At 44.9% G+C, this 18,305-nt stretch overlaps 1 protein-coding gene across 1 annotated transcript in view; it reads left to right on the forward strand.

Annotated features, from left to right (window-relative positions):
* Positions 1-14,191: 14,191 nt before the first annotated feature.
* LOC122553184 (chitin synthase chs-2-like) overlaps positions 14,192-18,305 on the forward strand; it is a 55,630-nt gene continuing 51,516 nt past the window's right edge. The window contains exons 1-3 of the mRNA XM_087991441.1: positions 14,192-14,247; positions 14,828-14,969; positions 16,834-17,013. Of these exons, the coding sequence (XP_087847567.1) occupies positions 14,195-14,247; positions 14,828-14,969; positions 16,834-17,013 (375 nt within the window). The 5' untranslated portion in view covers positions 14,192-14,194. The remainder of the gene's footprint in view (positions 14,248-14,827; positions 14,970-16,833; positions 17,014-18,305) is intronic.

Genomic DNA, 18,305 nt, shown 5'->3' on the forward strand with positions numbered 1-18,305 from the left:
GTCGTGACTGGAAGGGGGCAGGGAGATGGCGGGGAGCGTGACTGGGAGGGGGCAGGGAGATGGCGGGGACCGTGACTGGGAGGGGGAAGGGAGATGGCGGGGACCGTGACTGGGAGGGGGAAGGGAGATGGCGGGGACAGTGACTGGGAGGGGGCAGGGAGATGGCGGGGACCGTGACTGGGAGGGGGCAGGGAGATGGCGGGGACCGTGACTGGGAGGGGGCAGGGAGATGGCGGGGACCGTGACTGGGAGGGGGCAAGGAGACGGTGGGGACCGTGACTGGGAGGGGGCAAGGAGACGGTGGGGACCGTGACTGGGAGGGGGCAAGGAGATGTGGGGACCGTGACTGGGAGGGGAGATGGTGGGGACCGTGACTGGGAGGGGGCAGGGAGATGGTCAGGACTGTGACTGGCAGAGGGCAGGAAGATGGTGGGGACTGTGACTGGGAAGTGGTAGGGAGATGGTGGGGACCGTGACTGGGAAAGGAGATGGTGGGGACCGTGACTGGGAGGGGGCAGGGAGATGGTGGGGACCGTGACTGGGAGGGAGATGGTGGGGACCGTGACTGGGAGGGAGATGGTGGGGACTGTGACTGGGAGGGGGGAGGGAGATGGTGGTGACTGTGACTGGGAGGGAGATGGTGGTGACTGTGACTGGGAGGGGGGAGGGAGATGGTGGGGACTGTGACTGGGAGGGGGGAGGGAGATGGTGGGGACTCTGACTGGGAAAGGGGAGATGGTGGGGACTGTGACTGGGAGGGAGGAGGGAGATGGTGGGGACAGTGACTGGGAAAGGAGAGATGGTGGGGACTTTGACTGGGAAAGGGGAGATGGTGGGCACTGTGACTGGGAAAGGGGAGATGGTGGGGACTGTGACTGGGAAAGGGGAGATGGTGGGGATTGTGACTGGGTGGGGGGAGGGAGATGGTGGGGACTGTGACTGGGAGGGGGGAGGGAGATGGTGGGGACTGTGACTGGGAGAGGGGAGGGAGATGGTGGAGACCGTGACTGGGAAGGGAGATGGTGGGGACCTTGACTGGGAGCGGGCAGGGAGATGGGGGGGACTGTGACTGGGAGGGGGCAGGGAGATGGTGGGGACTGTGACTGGGAGGGGGCAGGGAGATGGTGGGGACTGTGACTGGGAGGGAGATGGTGGGGACCGTGACTGGGAGGGAGATGGTGGGGACCGTGACTGGGAGGGGGGAGGGAGATGGTGGGGACTGTGACTGGGAGGGGGGAGGGAGATGGTGGGGACTGTGACTGGGAGGGGGGAGGGAGATGGTGGGGACTGTGACTGGGAAGGGGACGAGATGGTGGGGACTGTGACTGGGAGGGGGGAGGGAGATGTTGGGGACTGTGACTGGGAGGGGGGAGGGAGATGGTGGGGACTGTGATTGGGAGGGGGGAGGGAGATGGTGGGGACTGTGACTGGGAGGGGGGAGGGAGATGGTGGGGACTGTGACTGGGAGGGGGGAGGGAGATGGTGGGGACTGTGACTGGGAAAGGGGAGATGGTGGGGACTGTGACTGGGAGGGGGGAGGGAGACGGTGGGGAAAGTTACTGGGAAAGGGGAGATGGTGGGGACTGTGACTGGGAAAGGGGAGATGGTGGGGACTGTGACTGGGAAAGAGGAGATGGTGGGGACTGTGACTGGGAAAGGGGAGATGGTGGGGACTGTGACTGGGAGAGGGCAGGGAGATGGTGGGGACCGTGACTGGGAAGTGGCAGGGAGATAGAACATAGAACATATAAGAATACAGCGCCGAACAGGCCCTTCGGCCCTCGATGTTGCGCCGATCCAAGCCCACCTAACCTACACTAGCCCACTATCCTCCATATGCCTATCCAATGCCCGCTTAAATGCCCATAATGAGTGAGAGTCCACCACTGCTACTGGCAGGGCATTCCATGAACTCATGACTCGCTGAGTAAAGAACCTACCCCTAACATCTGTCCTATACCTACCCCCCCTTAATTTAAAGCTATGCCCCCTTGTAATAGCTGACTCCATACCTGGAAAAAGATTCTCACTGTCGACCCTATCTAAACCCCTAATCATCTTATACACCTCTATCAAGTCACCCCTAAACCTTCTTTTCTCCAATCAAAACAACCCCAAGTGCCTCAGCCTTTCCTCATACGATCTTTCTACCATACCAGGCAACATCCTGGTAAACCTCCTCTGCACCCGTTCCAGTGCCTCCACATCCTTCCTCTAGTATGGCGACCAAAACTGCACACAATACTCCAGATGTGGCCGCACCAGAGTCTTATACAACTGTAACATGACCTCAGTACTCCGGAACTCAATTCCTCTACCAATAAAAGCCAGTACGCCATATGCCTTCTTCACCGCACTATTTACCTGGGTGACAACTTTCAAAGATTTGTGTACATGGACACCAAGATCCCTCTGCTCATCCACACTGCCAAGTATCCGACCGTTAGCCCAGTACCCCATCTTTTTATTACTCTTACCAAAGTGAATCACCTCACACTTAGCTACATTGAACTCCATTTGCCACCTTTCTGCCCAGTTCTGCAGCTTATCTATATCCCGCTGTAACCTGCCACATCCTTCCTCACTGTCAACAACTCCTCCGACTTTCGTATCATCCGCAAACTTGCTCACCCAACCTTCTAACCCCTCCTCCAGGTCATTTATAAAAATGACAAACAGCAATGGTCCCAAAACAGATCCTTGCGGAACACCGCTAGTGACGGCACTCCAAGATGAACCTTTGCCATCAACTACTACCCTCTGTCTTCTTCCAGCCAATCCACTCCTAATCCAAACCTCCAACTCACGCTCAATGCCATACCTCCGTATTTTTTGCAGTAGTCTACCATGGGGAACCTTATCAAACGCCTTACTAAAATCCATATACACCACATCTACTGCTTTCCCCTCGTCCACCTCCTTAGTCACCTTCTCAAAGAATTCAATAAGGTTTGTGAGGCATGACCTGCCCTTCACAAAACCATGCTGACTATCCTTGATCACATTATTCCTATCCAGATGTTCATAAATCCTATCCCGTACAATTCTCTCTAAGACTTTGCCCACAACAGAAGTGAGACTCAACGGCCTGTAGTTCCTAGGGTTATCCCTACTCCCCTTCTTGAACAAAGATGGTGGGGACCGTGACTGGGAAGGGAGGTGGTGGGGGTCGTGACTGGGAGGGGGCAGGGAGATGGTCGGGACTGTGACTGGGAGGGGGCAGGGAGATGGTGGGGACCATGACTGGGAGGGGGCAGGGAGATGGTGGGGACCGTGACTGGGAGGGGGCAGGGAGATGGTGGGGACCGTGACTGGGAGGGGGCAGGGAGATGGCGGGGGTCGTGACTGGGAGGGGGCAGGGAGATGGCGGGGACCGTGACTGGGAGGGGGCAGGGAGATGGCAGGGACCGTGACTGGGAGGGGGCAGGGAGATGGCGGGGACCGTGACTGGGAGGGGGAAGGGAGAAGGTCGGGACTGTGACTGGGAAGGGGCAGGGAGATGGTGGGGACCGTGACTGGGAGGTGGCAGGGAGATGGTGGGGACCGTGACTGGGAGGGAGATGGTGGGGACCGTGACTGGGAGGGAGATGGTGGGGACTGTGACTGGAAGGGAGATGGTGGGGACTGTGACTGGAAGGGAGATGGTGGGGACTGTGACTGGGAGGGGGGGGGGGGGGGGAGATGGTGGGGACTGTGACTGGGAGGGAGATGGTGGGGACTGTGACTGGGAGGGGGGAGGGAGATGGTGGGGACTGTGACTGGGAGGGGGGAGGGAGATGGTGGGGACTGTGACTGGGAGAGGGGAGATGGTGGGGACTGTGACTGGGAGGGGGGAGGGAGATGGTGGGGACAGTGACTGGGAAAGGGGAGATGGTGGGGACTGTGACTGGGAAAGGGGAGATGGTGGGGACAGTGACTGGGAAAGGGGAGATGGTGGGGACTGTGACTGGGAAAGGGGAGATGGTGGGGACTGTGACTGGGAAAGGGGAGATGGTGGGGACTGTGACTGGGAAAGGGGAGATGGTGGGGACTGTGACTGGGAAAGGGGAGATGGTGGGGACTGTGACTGGGAGGGGGGAGGGAGATGGTGGGGACTGTGACTGGAAGGGGGCAGGGAGATGGTGGGGGTCGTGACTGGGAGGGGCCAGGGAGATGGTGGGGACCGTGACTGGGAGGGGGCAGGGAGATGGTGGGGTTGTGACTGGGAGGGGGCAGGGAGATGGCGGGGGTCGTGACTGGGAGGGGGCAGGGAGATGGCAGGGACCGTGACTGGGAGGGGGCAGGGAGATGGCGGGGACCGTGACTGGGAGGGGGCAAGGAGATGGCGGGGGTCGTGACTGGTAGGGGGCAGGGAGATGGTGGGGACCGTGACTGGGAGGGGTGTGGGGAATGGGGCGGACATGAAGGACATTGGGACCATGAAAAAAACATATGGGATGAAGAGCGCCAGCGGAACAGAAAATGGAGATTCCCGAGCCCTCCTTTCCACACTATTTCTCGGAACTTGGGCTCTGCTTGTCACAGCCTCCATTCAGCGGCCTCCTCCTTACTCCGCGGGTTTCCCCCTCTGTCACCACTGAACTCCTGCTCAAAATCCCTCGAGCTTCATTCGTCCGCTCTGTAGTGCCTTGGCACATGTCGGTTGACGTAAAGCCTACGTGATGACGTTGACGATTGGAACCGTTTGTGTGCCCAGTTCGCAATGTGCGCATGTGTGTGTTTTCTTGCTGTTGTTGGTGTCAGCCCACAGTACCTTGTTTAATTGTCTAACGCTGCTCTACTCACGACTGGATTTGGCACGATTGCAGGTTGTCTAAATTTTCATCTAAATGAGATACCAACTGTGTAAAGAAATTCAGGAGTTGTATTATTTTCGTTGATCGTTCTGTGTCATTACCCGAGTGACTGACAAAGTTTGTGAATACTGAGAACATTGATCAGAGTTGGGTTTGTTCTGGAAATTTTATGATAGTGCCCAATGATCGACTGGAATCAGAGTTTCCTTGGATCCATAAAGTATTATTAATAACATTGCCAGTTATTTCCCTTGGTTTATGCTGTTTTCTTTTATTGATGTTCCCCTCCTCTGTCTGTAAGGGCTTTAGCCCGAAACGTCGATTTTACTGCTCCTCGGATGCTGCCTGAACTGCTGTGCTGGATTAGCACCACTAATCCAGAATCTGGTTTCCAGCTTCGGCAGTCATTGTTTTTACCCAGTTACTTTCTATGTCTATTTCCAACCTACATTCTTAAAGCCATCCTTAGACTATTGCTCCCCCACTCTATTTCTGTCATTCTTGCTCATCTTTTTATCTACTGTTATTTGTACCCTGGCTATTTCTCTTTTGCTTTCTCTTCCTGCATTCTTTTCCAGAAAGATATTACAGAAAAACAAACAGTAGAAAATCCATAGAAAAAAAAATACAGTTTTAGACTCAATGGACATCCTAACAGCAAATAACTGCAGATGCTGGAATCTATACTGAAAACAAAAATGCTGAAAATCACAGTGGGTCAGACAGCTTCTGTGGAGAGAAAGCAAGCTAATGTTTCGAGTCTAGATAACTCTTCTTCAGAGCTGACGTGAAATGTGGAGGGGGCAACATTTATGCAATGGTCACCAAATACCAGACTAATGCCATTCAACAGGTTTGCTGATGACACCACTATACTCGGTCGAATCTCAGATGGCGTTGAAACAAACTACTGACAGGAGGTGGAAAACCTGGAAAAATGGAGCACTGAGAACAACCTAATTCTCAATGCCGGCAAAACTCATTATTCACTTTCGGCAGGATGTTACTCATGCCCCCTACACATTAACAGCATAGAGGTGGAACAAGTGGAGAGTGTCAAGCTCCTGGGAGTGGTCATCTACAACAAGCCTTCTTGGACTCTTCATGTGGACGCACTGGTTATAAAGGCCCAACAGCATCACTTCCTCAGGCAGCTGAGGAAATTTGGCATGACGGTGAATACTCTTGCCAACTTTTATAGGTGCACCATCGAGAGCATCCTGTCTGGATGTATCCCTACCTGGTATAGCAACTGTACCATTCAAGATCGGAGATGGTTACAGAGAGTGGTGAACTCAGCTCAGACAATCACAAAGGCCAATCTCTCATCTATAGATTCCATCTACCAGGCCCACTGTCAAGGAAAGGCTGCCAGCATTCTTAAAGATCCAACCCACCCTGGCAATGTTTTTCTACAACTCTACCACTGGGGAGAAGGTACAGAAGCCTGAACACATGCACCAGTTGGTTTCAAAACAGTTTCTACTCTACTTTTGTTAGAATACTGAATGGACTCACAAACTCTTAACATTCGCCTGTACCTGTGTTTTTGTTTTTGCCGCTGTTTACCTATTATTTACTTATCTATGTCACTTAATTATGTGATCTGCCTGTATTGCTTATAAGACAAAGCTTTTCTCTGTGCCTTGGTACACGTGACAATAAATTCAATTCAATTTGGTAGTGTTGGTGGTGGTGGTTCTTGGTAGAGTAGTTGGGAGGGTTTAAATTAATGTGGCACACATAGGAACCATAGGCTTAGGGCAGTAGATGCAGAAGTTAAGGGGGAGGTAGAAACCAAGGCAAACATGACTAAGAGTGAGAGGCAGGGAAACACTGCTGAAAAGAACAGAGGTGGTCTAAAATGCATGTGATTCAATGCAAGAATCATAGTAGGCAAGGTAGATGAACTTAGAGGTTTGATTAGTACTTACAACTGTGATATTATTATGATTACGGAGATTTGGCTGAAAGAGGGAAAGGACTGTTAGCTGAATGTCCTAGGGTTTAGATGTTTCGGGTTTGATTGTAAAAGGGATGGAGGAGCTGCAATACAGGATAAAGGTATCATAGCTGTACTGAAGGAGGATACATCTGAGGACTCGTGTAGTGAGAAAATATTTGATTTGATTTATTTAGATTAGATTCCGTACAGTGTGGAAACAGGCCCTTCAGCTCAACAAGTGCACACCAACCCAGACCCATTTCCCCCTGACTAACGCACCTAACCTATGGCCAATTCACCTGACCTGCACATCTTTGGAGTGTAGGAGGAGACCGGAGCTCCCGGAGGAAACCCACGCAGACACGGGGAGAATGTGCAAACTCAACACAGACAGTCGTCCGAGGCTGGAATCGAACCTGGGACCCTGATGCTGTGAGGCAGCAGTGCTAACCACTGAGCCATTTATTGTCATGCTTACCCTAAGTACAATGAAAAGCTTTGCTTACAAGCAATACAGGCAGATCATCGTAAGCAAGGATGTACAGACCATATGGTTGAAAAAAACTTAGAGGCACAGGTTACATCGCACAGGGTGTGCGCAAGGCAAGATCAATATTAGCAAGATCAGCATTTTTTGAAGTTAGAGAATCCATGCATCAGTCTTACAACGACCAATAAAAAATTGTTACTGAACCTGCTGGTGCGTGTGTTCAAGCTTCTGTATCTTTTGCCTGAAAGAAAAGGTTGTAGGAGAGCATTCCTGGGGTGCGATGGGCCTTTTATGATATTGGCAGCCTTTCCGCTGCAATGAGCCGTGTAAGTGGAGTCCATGCATCGAAGGTTGGCCTCCGTGATGGTCTGCGCTGTGCATGCAACCTTCTGTAGTTTCTTAGGGTCCTGGGCAGATTAGTTGCCATACCATTATGCACCTGCACAGTTTGCTTTCAATGGTGCATTTGTAAAAGTTGGTGGGGCGATTGTTCGGAATTTGGCAACACAGTTGTGGGTGTACAAGGAGTGCAATAGGAGGCTGAAGACACATCCTTGGGGGGCTCCAGTGTTTGAGTGTTATTGTGGAGGGGTTCCGTTTTTCTATCTTCACTAATTGTGGGTCAGAAAGCTGAGGATCCAGTTGCAGAGGGTGGAGCCAAGACCAAGATCTACAACTCAGGAATAGCAAAGGTAAAATCACAATGCTAGGGGTATACTACAGGCCTTTCAACAGCCAGGGGGAGTTAGAGGAGAGGATATGTAGACAGATTTTGGAAAGAAGTAAAAATTGCAGGGTTGTAGTGGTTGGTCATTTTTAACTTCCCCTATATTGACTCAGACTCATTTTGTGCTAGAGGCTTTGATGGGGCAGAATTTGTAAGGACTATTCAGGAGGGCTTCTTGACACAGGATATAAACAGTCCAACCAGGGAAGGGGTTATACTGGACCCAGTTTTGGGAAATGAGCCCAGCCGAGTGAATGAAGGCTCAGTAGAGGAGCATTTTGCAAATAGAGACCATAATACCGTGAGTTTTAAGATATTCATAGATAGGAATAAAAGCAGTCCTCGGGTGAAGATGTTAAATTGGGGGAAGGTGAACTAAAGCAATATTGGATGTAGATGTTTTGGGTTTGATAGAAAGAGATGTAAAAGGGGTGGAAGAAGCAGAGTATATTGACTGAAGCCGGCTGTTTTTGAGGGTAGATCCATATTGGATGTGTGGGAGTATTTCAAACGGTAGTTGATAAGAGTTCAGGAGCGGCACACTCCTGCGAGAAAGAAGCATGGGTACAGCAAGTTATGTGGACATTGGGTAACCAGGGATGTTATGACCTTGGTTAAATAGAAAGAGGAAGCATATGTAAAGTCAGGAAGGATAGGACCTGACAAAGCTGTTGAAGTGTATAAGGAAAGTAGTAAAGAACTTAAACAAGGAATTAGAAGGGCTAAGAGGGATCATGAAAAGTCATTAGCAAACAGGATTAAAGAGAATCCCAAGGCCTTTTATACATATATAAAAACAAGAGGGTAGCCAGAGAAAGGATTGACCCACTCAAGGACAAAGGAGGAAATCTATTTGTGGAGCCAGAAGAGGTATATGAAGTCTGAAACGAATACTTTGTATCACTGTTCACCAAAGAGAAGGAATTAGTGGAGGATGGTCTCAGGGAAGGGAGTGTCGAATTTCTAAGCCAAATTGCTAGTAAAAAGGACGGGTTGTTGTGCGTCTTCAAAAGTATTGAAGTAGATATGTCCCCAGATCCTCATGGGATCTATCCCAGAATGTTGAGAGAGGAAAGAGAACAAATTGTTGAAGTATTGGCAGACAACTTTATATCCTCTTTGGCCACACGTGAGGTTCCAGACAACTGGAGAAAAGCCAATGTTGTCCCATTGTTTAAAAAGGGTAGCAGGGATAATCCAGGAAATTACAGGTCCGTGAGCCTTATGTCGGTGGTAAGGAAATTATTGGAAAAGATTCTCAGGGACAAGACCTGTACACATTTAAAAGCAAATGGACTTATTAGCGATAGATATCATGGTTTTGTCCGGGGAGGATTTAGCCTCAGTAACTTGACTGAGTTTTTCAAGGAGGTGACGAAGATGATTGAGGGAAAGGTGGTTGGTATTGTCTACTTGGACTTCAGTAAAGCCTTCGACAAGACCCCTCATGGCAGACTGGTATAAAAGGTGCTGTCACATGGTATCGGGATGAGCTGGCAAGATGGATACAGAGTTGGCTTAGTTATAGGAGACAAAGGATAGCGGTGGAAGGATGCTTTTCGGAATGGAGAGTCATGACTAGTGGTGTTCCACCTGGATCAGTGCTGGGACCTCTGCGGTTTGCAGTCAACATAAATGATTTGGAAGAAAATGTAGCTGGTCTAATTAATAAGTTTGCGGATGATACAAAGATTAGTGGAATTGTGGATAGTCGGGGGGGGGGGATGTTAAGAGGATTGTCAGACGATACAGCAGGATATAGATCAGTTGGAGGTGTGAGCAGAAACTTGGTTGGAGTTTAATCCTGACAAATGTGGGGTGATACATTTTTTGGAAGGTCAAGTACAGGTGGAAATTAGTTAAAAATCACACAACATCAGGTTACAGTCCAATAAGTTTATTTCAGAACAGTAGCTTTTGGAGCGCTGCTCCTTCAGGTGAGTGTGGAGAATAAAATTCTAAGACACAGAGTTTGTAGCAAAAGTTTACAGTGTGATGTAACTGAAATTATATATTGAAAAAGACCCAGATTGTTTGTTAAGTCTCTCATCTTTTAGAATGACAATGTAGGTTTCAGTTCTTTCATATGTAAATCGCAAAACATTTTTAAAAAGTTACATTCTCAAGTGCACTTTAACAATTGGTGTCATGTCAGCCCAGATAAGGTATTGAAGGTGTCAACTCCCTTTGAGGCTGTCTGTGCAGAATGTTCAGACTGATTCTAATCTAAAAAAACGATTTTGCAGAATCCTACATGGATTCATGCAGTTTTTGAGCAAAGTAAAATGTACTTACACTATTACATTTTCATCCACATGTTTATCCAAAGACCATTTAAATACCCTTAATATTGGCGAGTCTACTACTGTTGCAGATAGTGCATTCCATGCCCCTACTACTCTGAGTAAAGAAACTATCTCTGATATCTGTTCTATATCTATCGCTAACATTCTTATTTTTACAAAAGCAAAATACTGAACTTGCTGGACGTTTGAAATAAGAACAAAATGTGCTGGAAATACTCAGCATGTTAGGCAGGATCTATGTAAACATTTTTGGTCAATGACCTTTCACCAGAACCAACTTAAGACAGGAGTATAGTAATTATACAGTGAATGGCAGAACCCTTAGGAGTATTGACATGGAGAGGGATCTGGGTGTGCAGGACCACAGATCACTGAAGGCAGCAGTGCAGGTTGATTAGTTGTGAAAAAGGCCTGTATAATGCTTGCCTTCATTTAAAGTGGCATTGTGTATAAGGATAGGCAGGTTATGCTGCAGATTTATGGAACTTTAGTTAAACCATGCTTGGAATATTGCATAAAGTGCTGTTGACAAGACTATCAGAAGGATGTGGATGCTTTGGAGAGGGTACAGGAAAGGTTTACCAGGATGTTGCCCATGTGATGATGCTGCCCCTTTAACAAGGTTATGTTGTTCTTGTTTATTTGTCAAGAGGGGTTGTAAAGGCAGAGGTGCTGATTTATCTGGAAATAGTTAGTTTGAACAATGCCTTGAGGAGTGGCCAGTTCTCTCGGTTCAGGTTTTTTTCTAGTTTGGTTTAGTTTTGGCTTTGAAGAACAGTTGGATAGATGGGTTTGTTTTCACTGGAACACAGGAGGTTAAGAGGCACCCTGACAGAAGTTTATAAGTCTGTGAGTGGCATGGATAGAGTGGAAAATATGAGGCTTTTTCCCAGGGTGAAAGGGTCAATTACTAGGGGATACACGTTCAAGGTGCCAGAGGGGTGGGGGAAATTTAAAAGAGATCTGCGAGGCAAGTTTTTCACTCAGAGGTGATGAGTTCCTGGAACGTGATGTCAGAGGAGATGGTGGAAGCAGACACAATAGCAGCATTCAAGAAATTAATCGATGAATAGGAAGAGAATAGATGGATACAGGATCCTATAAGTGAAGACAGTTTTAGTATGGAAGCGCAAAATGCGTCGGCACAGGCTTGGAGGGCTGAAGAGGCTGTTCCTGTGCCGTTTTTTTTTCTTCTTTGAGATATTGTTCCTCCTGTTTGCGCTGTGATTTGTCGGAACACTACAGTGTGCCAAGTGAACATGCAAGCAGGATGCTGTGTTAAAATGACTGGCTAGAAGAAGGTTTGGGTCATGGACCAGAGGTGTTCAGGAGTAAAAATTAACCTAAAACAAATAGAAGTCTGGAAAGCGCTCATTCAAAAGATTGTAAATTCAGTAGCCTCGTTAATTTTCAGCACAAAATACACAAAACATAATGGATGAACGTTGGGTTGATGGAGATGAAGTAATTGAATGCCAAAAAAGTCTCAAGGAGCTGAATTGGTTTACTCCTATTCTTACATTTCAGGCACTCCTGTGCACCCACTAGTCACAATTTTCTTGGCACCAATTTGGAAGGAAGTGTCTTGCTTGCTGACTTGGACATGTTAAAGAAAAACTGTAAAATAAAGATGTATAAAGCAAATTAAACATTTAAAAATAATCCAAGGCATTCTCAAGTTTTGACAGACTTGTGGTTTTGCCATAATTGTCTTAATTTTGTTTAGAAACCAAAACAGAATAAAAGAACAAATTTTGGAGTTAACATTTATTCTGTATGAGCATCGTACATTTCCAGAGAGAACTGCTTCGTCTCACTAGCTGGGTGTAGCAGCTCATGTTGCATAGCCCAACCTACGCTTCAAGGATTTTAGCAAGGTTACCAAAGCAAAGACTGAATGGCATTTCAAGTGTGCAAGCTTATTTTATGTCCTGTAAGTGCTCTTATGGTTCCCTCTAAACTGAACAGGAATAGTTAAAACTTTATTTTTCATTGTAACATTACATTTATGGTGGAATTGCAGGACACAATAAAGAACTGTGAAGAACAAGTTTTCTTTCAATTAGGAGTGAGGCATCTGATGTTTCTCACTCAAGGAATCAATTCTGCCATTGCTATTTATTTATGTCCAGAGTTTGAATCTACAGAACATAAAACATTACAGCACAGTACAGGCCTTACGGCTTTCGATGTTGCACTGACCTGTCTGAACCAATCTGAAGCCCATCTATCTTACACTATTATATTTTCATCCACATGTTTATCCAATGACCATTTAAATGCCCTTAACATTGGCGAGTATACTACTGTTGCAGACCGTACATTCCAAGCTCCTACTACTCTCTGAGTAAAGAAGCTACTTCTGATATTTGTTCTATATCGATCGCTAACATTTTTACAAAAGCAAAATACTGAAGTTGCTGGATGTCTGAAATAAGAACAAAATATACTGGAAATACTGAGCATGTTAGGCAGCATCTATGTAAACGTTTCTGGTTGATGACCTTTCACCAGAACCTAAGACAGGAGTACAGTAAGAATTTCAAACCAGTAAAAGATGGTAGGAAACAAAGCTCTGTGGCTGGTGGAGGGAAGGGCTGATTGTACAACAAAAAAATTCATGATAAGACAAAGAGTGGCAATGGATAGTTTGGAAAAACGAAGGTTCTGTCAAAATGGGATATGAATTGCATATAAAAACACATCTGAACGCCAATACGAAAGGTTGAAGAAAACAAACCAGATCAAAAACAAAGATGGAGGCTGGGGTTATTATCAAAACTTGTTGAAAATCTAAAATAAAACAAAAAAGAAAATGAACAAACGTAGGTATGGCGGTATCTGTGGAGGCAAACATTCCACCCTTCCCTACATTCACCAACTGATTTCAGATCCTTCCTCAAATTCTCTGTCTCCATTCTTGGAGGTGGAGCTATCAAGTAATGTCCACTACAAACTCTCAGACTCCCACAGCTACCTTGACTGCTTTCTCACATCCGTTTTCATGACACCAATTTTTCACACCAGCGCTGTCAGCATGTCTTCATTTTCCCTTGAACCTCAGATTCCCACTCAGCATGTCCATCCATTCCTATTTTCACCACTTCCCTTTCTTCCCAGAATCGTGGTATAGTTTTCCTTTGTTTTCAATTTCCACCCCAACAGACATCAGATTCAATGGATTGTCTTCTGCCATTTTGACCAGCACCAGCACATTATCACCAGCATTCCCTTTCAGTATTCCGTAAATTACATTCCACATTGCAAGGCAGGTTGTAACTGTACTGGAACAGCTTAATTAAGGAAACGTCTATTTTCTTGTGACTGTGCCAACAACTATGAAAAATAGTGCTGCCTATCTGATATTTAACTTGCACAAAGAAATGAGTGAAGTGCCATTGTGTAGCAAACCTGGCCAAAGCCTCTTAACACATTCAACTGTGGCAGGTGAAGTATCCAAACAAATATTCCTAATACACACATGTTATGATTCCAGATTAGTAAATCACATCAAATGCATCGAACTGGCTAACTATTTAATTAGACAGGTATCAAAAAGATCTGCACAGTTCCAGTGGATACATTTTTAGCTTAGGTTGCTTAAGCTGCTGATCAAAATTTTTAATCAGATCCCACTGTTATTGAGTCCTTAGTCATAGCAATTGCATGTAAACATTAAACATGTTAAACAGGAAAACAAGTTATGTTATTTTAGGAAATGGTAAAACATCTACATATGAGACCGACTCTTTTCTCTAGAAAACTGTCTCTGGTATAGCTCTGAAGATAGGTGTGGCTGAATATGTAAAATGAGCACCGCACCTCTAAGGACAAATACAACAGGTGTATATATAGATCATATTCAGTGCCTTTGGCTTACTCTAACTGAACGCACTTTGTAAATAACATTTATTAATCATTATTGAAGAAATGGAGAGTAAGGATCAAGATACCAATAAGGCAAAAAGACTGCATAGAAGCAGGTAAAACCTTTAAAAATTATCTTGTGGTATTAGTTTATTTCTAAAACTGTATCTATAAACAATTCTGTAAAATATTTAAAATATTATTTGATATATAGATTATGTGATATTAAATATCAGTTTTTAGAACTAGTTTTGCAAATTAAGTGAATAGTTGAAAATCTTTGGACACATTGTGTGGAGGGGAAACATCTGTGCCTAACAATATCTCAGTAATCGAAATAATTTCAGAGCAGTATGAAAGGAATTCTTGTTCAAGGTAACAAGGTATTAAACACGCAAAATTGGTCAAATGCTGATTAGTTTTCTTTACAAAGTCAATTAATTGCAAATCATTTTTTCAAGTTGAACGCTGCAGTTTTTGAGAATTTGTAATTGATGTTGAAGTGCAAAGAAATTCAAAATTGCATTGTTCACCTGCATACCTGCTCTGTCTCAGTTTTATTCATCACCAATTAAGATATGTAAAAATCTGGGTAATTTTACCCAAAATAAAACTAATTGAATTTTATATATTTAAATGATTATTCTTCAAAGGCCAATATGCAGTAGGTGCTGCATTATATATTTCTTTGTTTAGTTTCAGGAAAACATGGGATCCGTTTATGTTGAAAATGGTAAATGACGAAGAAGAAGTCACGGGGAAATTTGTGTTACTCTTGCAATACGTAATCTGCTTCATTTTTGGAGTCTGTGTACTGGGGTTAATCTTTCTCAGCAAGGTCAGTACATCCTTAAAGAAACAGCATTGAACATTTAAATAAAACTCTTAAAGTTATTCAGCACCTTTTGTTATGTTCCAAATCAATTACTGTAAAATTAATAATAGCATTATAGTGTTCCTTTCAATAACTTTTCAGATTTCAGGATGCCCAGAGCATTTTCACTACTCATTAATTATTTTTTGAAAAACACAGCATAAAATAAATAGTCAGAAGACTTGTTTTGAGTAGTCATTGAGAGATAAATATTGTGCGGGTAACTAGGATACCTCAAATAGTGCCATGGAACATTTTACACCCACCTGAGATTACAGACAGGGGCTTCAAATTAATGTTTCATCCAAAAGAAATCAGCTCATGACAGTGCAGCACTCCGGTCTACTATCGATCTAGTTTTGTTCTTAAGCCTTTGAATTGGGATTTCTGAGGGGTATCTGGTAGTTTCTAACTGGCATCTGGTACTTTCTGAGGGGTATCTAGTAACCTCTGAGGGGTATCTGGTACTTCAGAAGATGAGTGAGATCAGAAAGATTGTAATGTTTCATTACAACTACATTAATAACATGAGGATATGTTTTGGGATGCAGTGGAGGCTGGTACAATTGCAACATTTTAAAAGGCATCTGGATGGGTATATGAATACGAAGGGTTTGGAGGGATATGGGCCGGGTGCTGGCAGGTGGGACTACATTGGGTTGGGAATATCTGTTCAGCATGGACATGTTGGACTGAAGGGTCTGTTTCCATGTTGTACATCTCTATGACTCTAAATGGCATTAGTATGAAGCAAAACATATTAATGGACCAGAATTTATTGTAAACAAAAATGGCAAAGTGAACTGGACTCTGCATCACTCATGTACAAATTAAAGAGAAGCTTTATTTCAGTGCAAATGGAAAGTTTAGGTACAAAAGTCTAGAATCCATGTGACAGGTAGTAGACTGGAAGTTATGTAGGATGGCAGGTGGATAAAATGAGTAAGTGGGTGAGCTGTAGGTGGTTTGAGGGGAGTCAAGTTTAGCTGTGAAGTCAAGTCAGGTGATGGAAGGTGGGAAAGGATCATCAGATTGGATTGAGTTGGGCTAGTCAGCTGGTGGGGGGAAGCTGATTAGTCAAGTTGGAAGTTAGTTGGTTGGTAGGAGGTGGGCAGGGCCAGATCGGGTGTATGGTAGAGTGATCAGGATAATGCAGTTGGTCATGGTAGTCAGGTTGGACTGAAGAGATAATCAGGATTTTGATGGATATTCAGGAGATCTGGGGTTGTGGCCAGGTCATTGGGGCTATTGTCAGGTTGTGCCAAGTCAGAGTGGTAATCAGGTTTTTGGGGTCTACTTCATTTTGGACTGACAACAGAGCATGATGTGTTGAAGGGAAGGATTTACTGACAGGAAGTGTTCTCAGCTTCAGTCTTTGTTCCACCCAGTGACCTGGTGGTAGGAGATACCTGATGTACAGATCAGCCAAGGGGAGAAGTGAAGTCTGTTGGGTCACCAGGCTACCCAAAATGCAGCTAGTGGTATAAGGAAAGGGCATATCTTGCTTTCTCCCAAAGATACAACACTGCGATAGATTACTTCTTTGGATACTGTGCTCCTCATTTCTGGAAAAGCTGGGCTCAGAAGACCTCACAAAAAAGTTCAGAGCAGTGTCTGACATGGAAAGGTTCAAGCAAAGCAATAACCCAATGATGATTGCTCACTTTCAAACTTTGATTAATTAATTCCAACCAGTGATAGGGTCATCACTTTTGCTGCTGTAAATGCTGTGACAAAATATCATGGAAAGAAGTCACTAATTTGTAGTTTTCTGACATTTTAGTGAGTGGTATTTGTGTTGAAGAATATGCACTTTTATGTTTCACAGGCCAGTCTTCTGTTACTGATCAGTGCTTCAAACAGTGAATCACCTTTTGAGAACAAACCTTTCACTCACCTTGTCCTCGCTTGTGCATTAGTTGTACCTAATGTTCTGGCCTTGGCAAAGGCCTTATGGAAGGTATCATTTGGATCATCCGATGCTCCTTCACTTAATATTCTAGGAATGGTAAGATGTTTTTTAAAATTCAATTTAAGAGCTTTCAGGTTTTCTAGAAAAAGAAATTAAAGGAATAGAAGGGTATATTTATAATTTCACTGGACTAGTAAACCAAAACCCCAAGCTCATGCCTTGAGGACTTGGATTCAAATCATGGCAGATGGGGGAATTTGACTCTACAGAGGCCGGTATCCCATTACCAAGTCACCCTTTATTTACATGTGGAGAGTCCTTAACGATCTAGCTTCCTCAGAGCCAGCTGACATACCTGCTCTTACAGCCTCAATGAGGGAACTCATATTCTATGAGGTCCACCTGGTTGACCTTGTTACAAAGAGTTGCTCAACTGATGATCAATAACTGTCGATTGTTGTAAAATGTATTTCAGAGAATGTAATCTGCCATCCTTGTCTGGACAGTATGTAACTGCAGACCCAAGGCAATGTAGTTAACTTTTATTTGCTTTCTGAGCAATTAGAGAAGAATGATAAAAGTTGGCTTAGCCAGCAACATCTATATCTCATGTATAAATAAAAAATACTTGGAGAGAAGCTAATGTTATGCTTGTGGCAGAATTTGGGGGTAGAACTGATGCAGCAATTGTTTTGCACAGTTTTGTTCATGCCTCTATGAAAACATCAGAAAAAAAATTAGACATTGTCTATATTCTGTCCATATTCAGCACATATCACTCAATGCAACTTTAAGTGCTTTAGTCACTCGAAGAGCTTCTATATTTTCAAAAAATATATAATTTTAATGTCTCTTCAAGTTATGTAAATACTTTTGTGCCTTTCAATGATGAATTGACAAGGAATTGACACAAACCAGGAGCTCTTAGGAAGTAATAAATATTGACAAACCTGATTATCTGAGAACAAATCTGCAAAATGTGGAAAGGGACAACTTTAACCTTAATGCATTAAGTTCACTCATCTAAGTGTGCTCTTTTTGAAGGAGTAAATTAGTTGTCATTTTAGAATTTTTTTAGCTAACTTTACAAAGTTATTTCTCAAAAGACATTTAGGAAACAAGAAAACAGAAAAATAACATATTTTGAACATTTCATTTGTGATTTATTAAATATCACAAGTAGTTCTCATAACCTGGCCCCAATTTTTGTTCCCTGATTGAGCGCCGAGATGGGAGAGACCCTAGTTCCATGAACCTGACTTTTGAGTGTAGCTACCAGCCTTATGGGGAGACAATGACCCAGTGCAATTACCACTTGACTGTCAATCCAGAGATCTAGGTTCTGAGGATCTGTGTTCAAATCATGCAGTGGTAGATGGTGGAAGTTG

Source organism: Chiloscyllium plagiosum, unplaced genomic scaffold (genome assembly GCF_037043375.1).
Source record: "Chiloscyllium plagiosum isolate Xiang-an unplaced genomic scaffold, Cpla_swu_hap1 HiC_scaffold_10, whole genome shotgun sequence".
NCBI lineage: Eukaryota > Metazoa > Chordata > Chondrichthyes > Orectolobiformes > Hemiscylliidae > Chiloscyllium > Chiloscyllium plagiosum.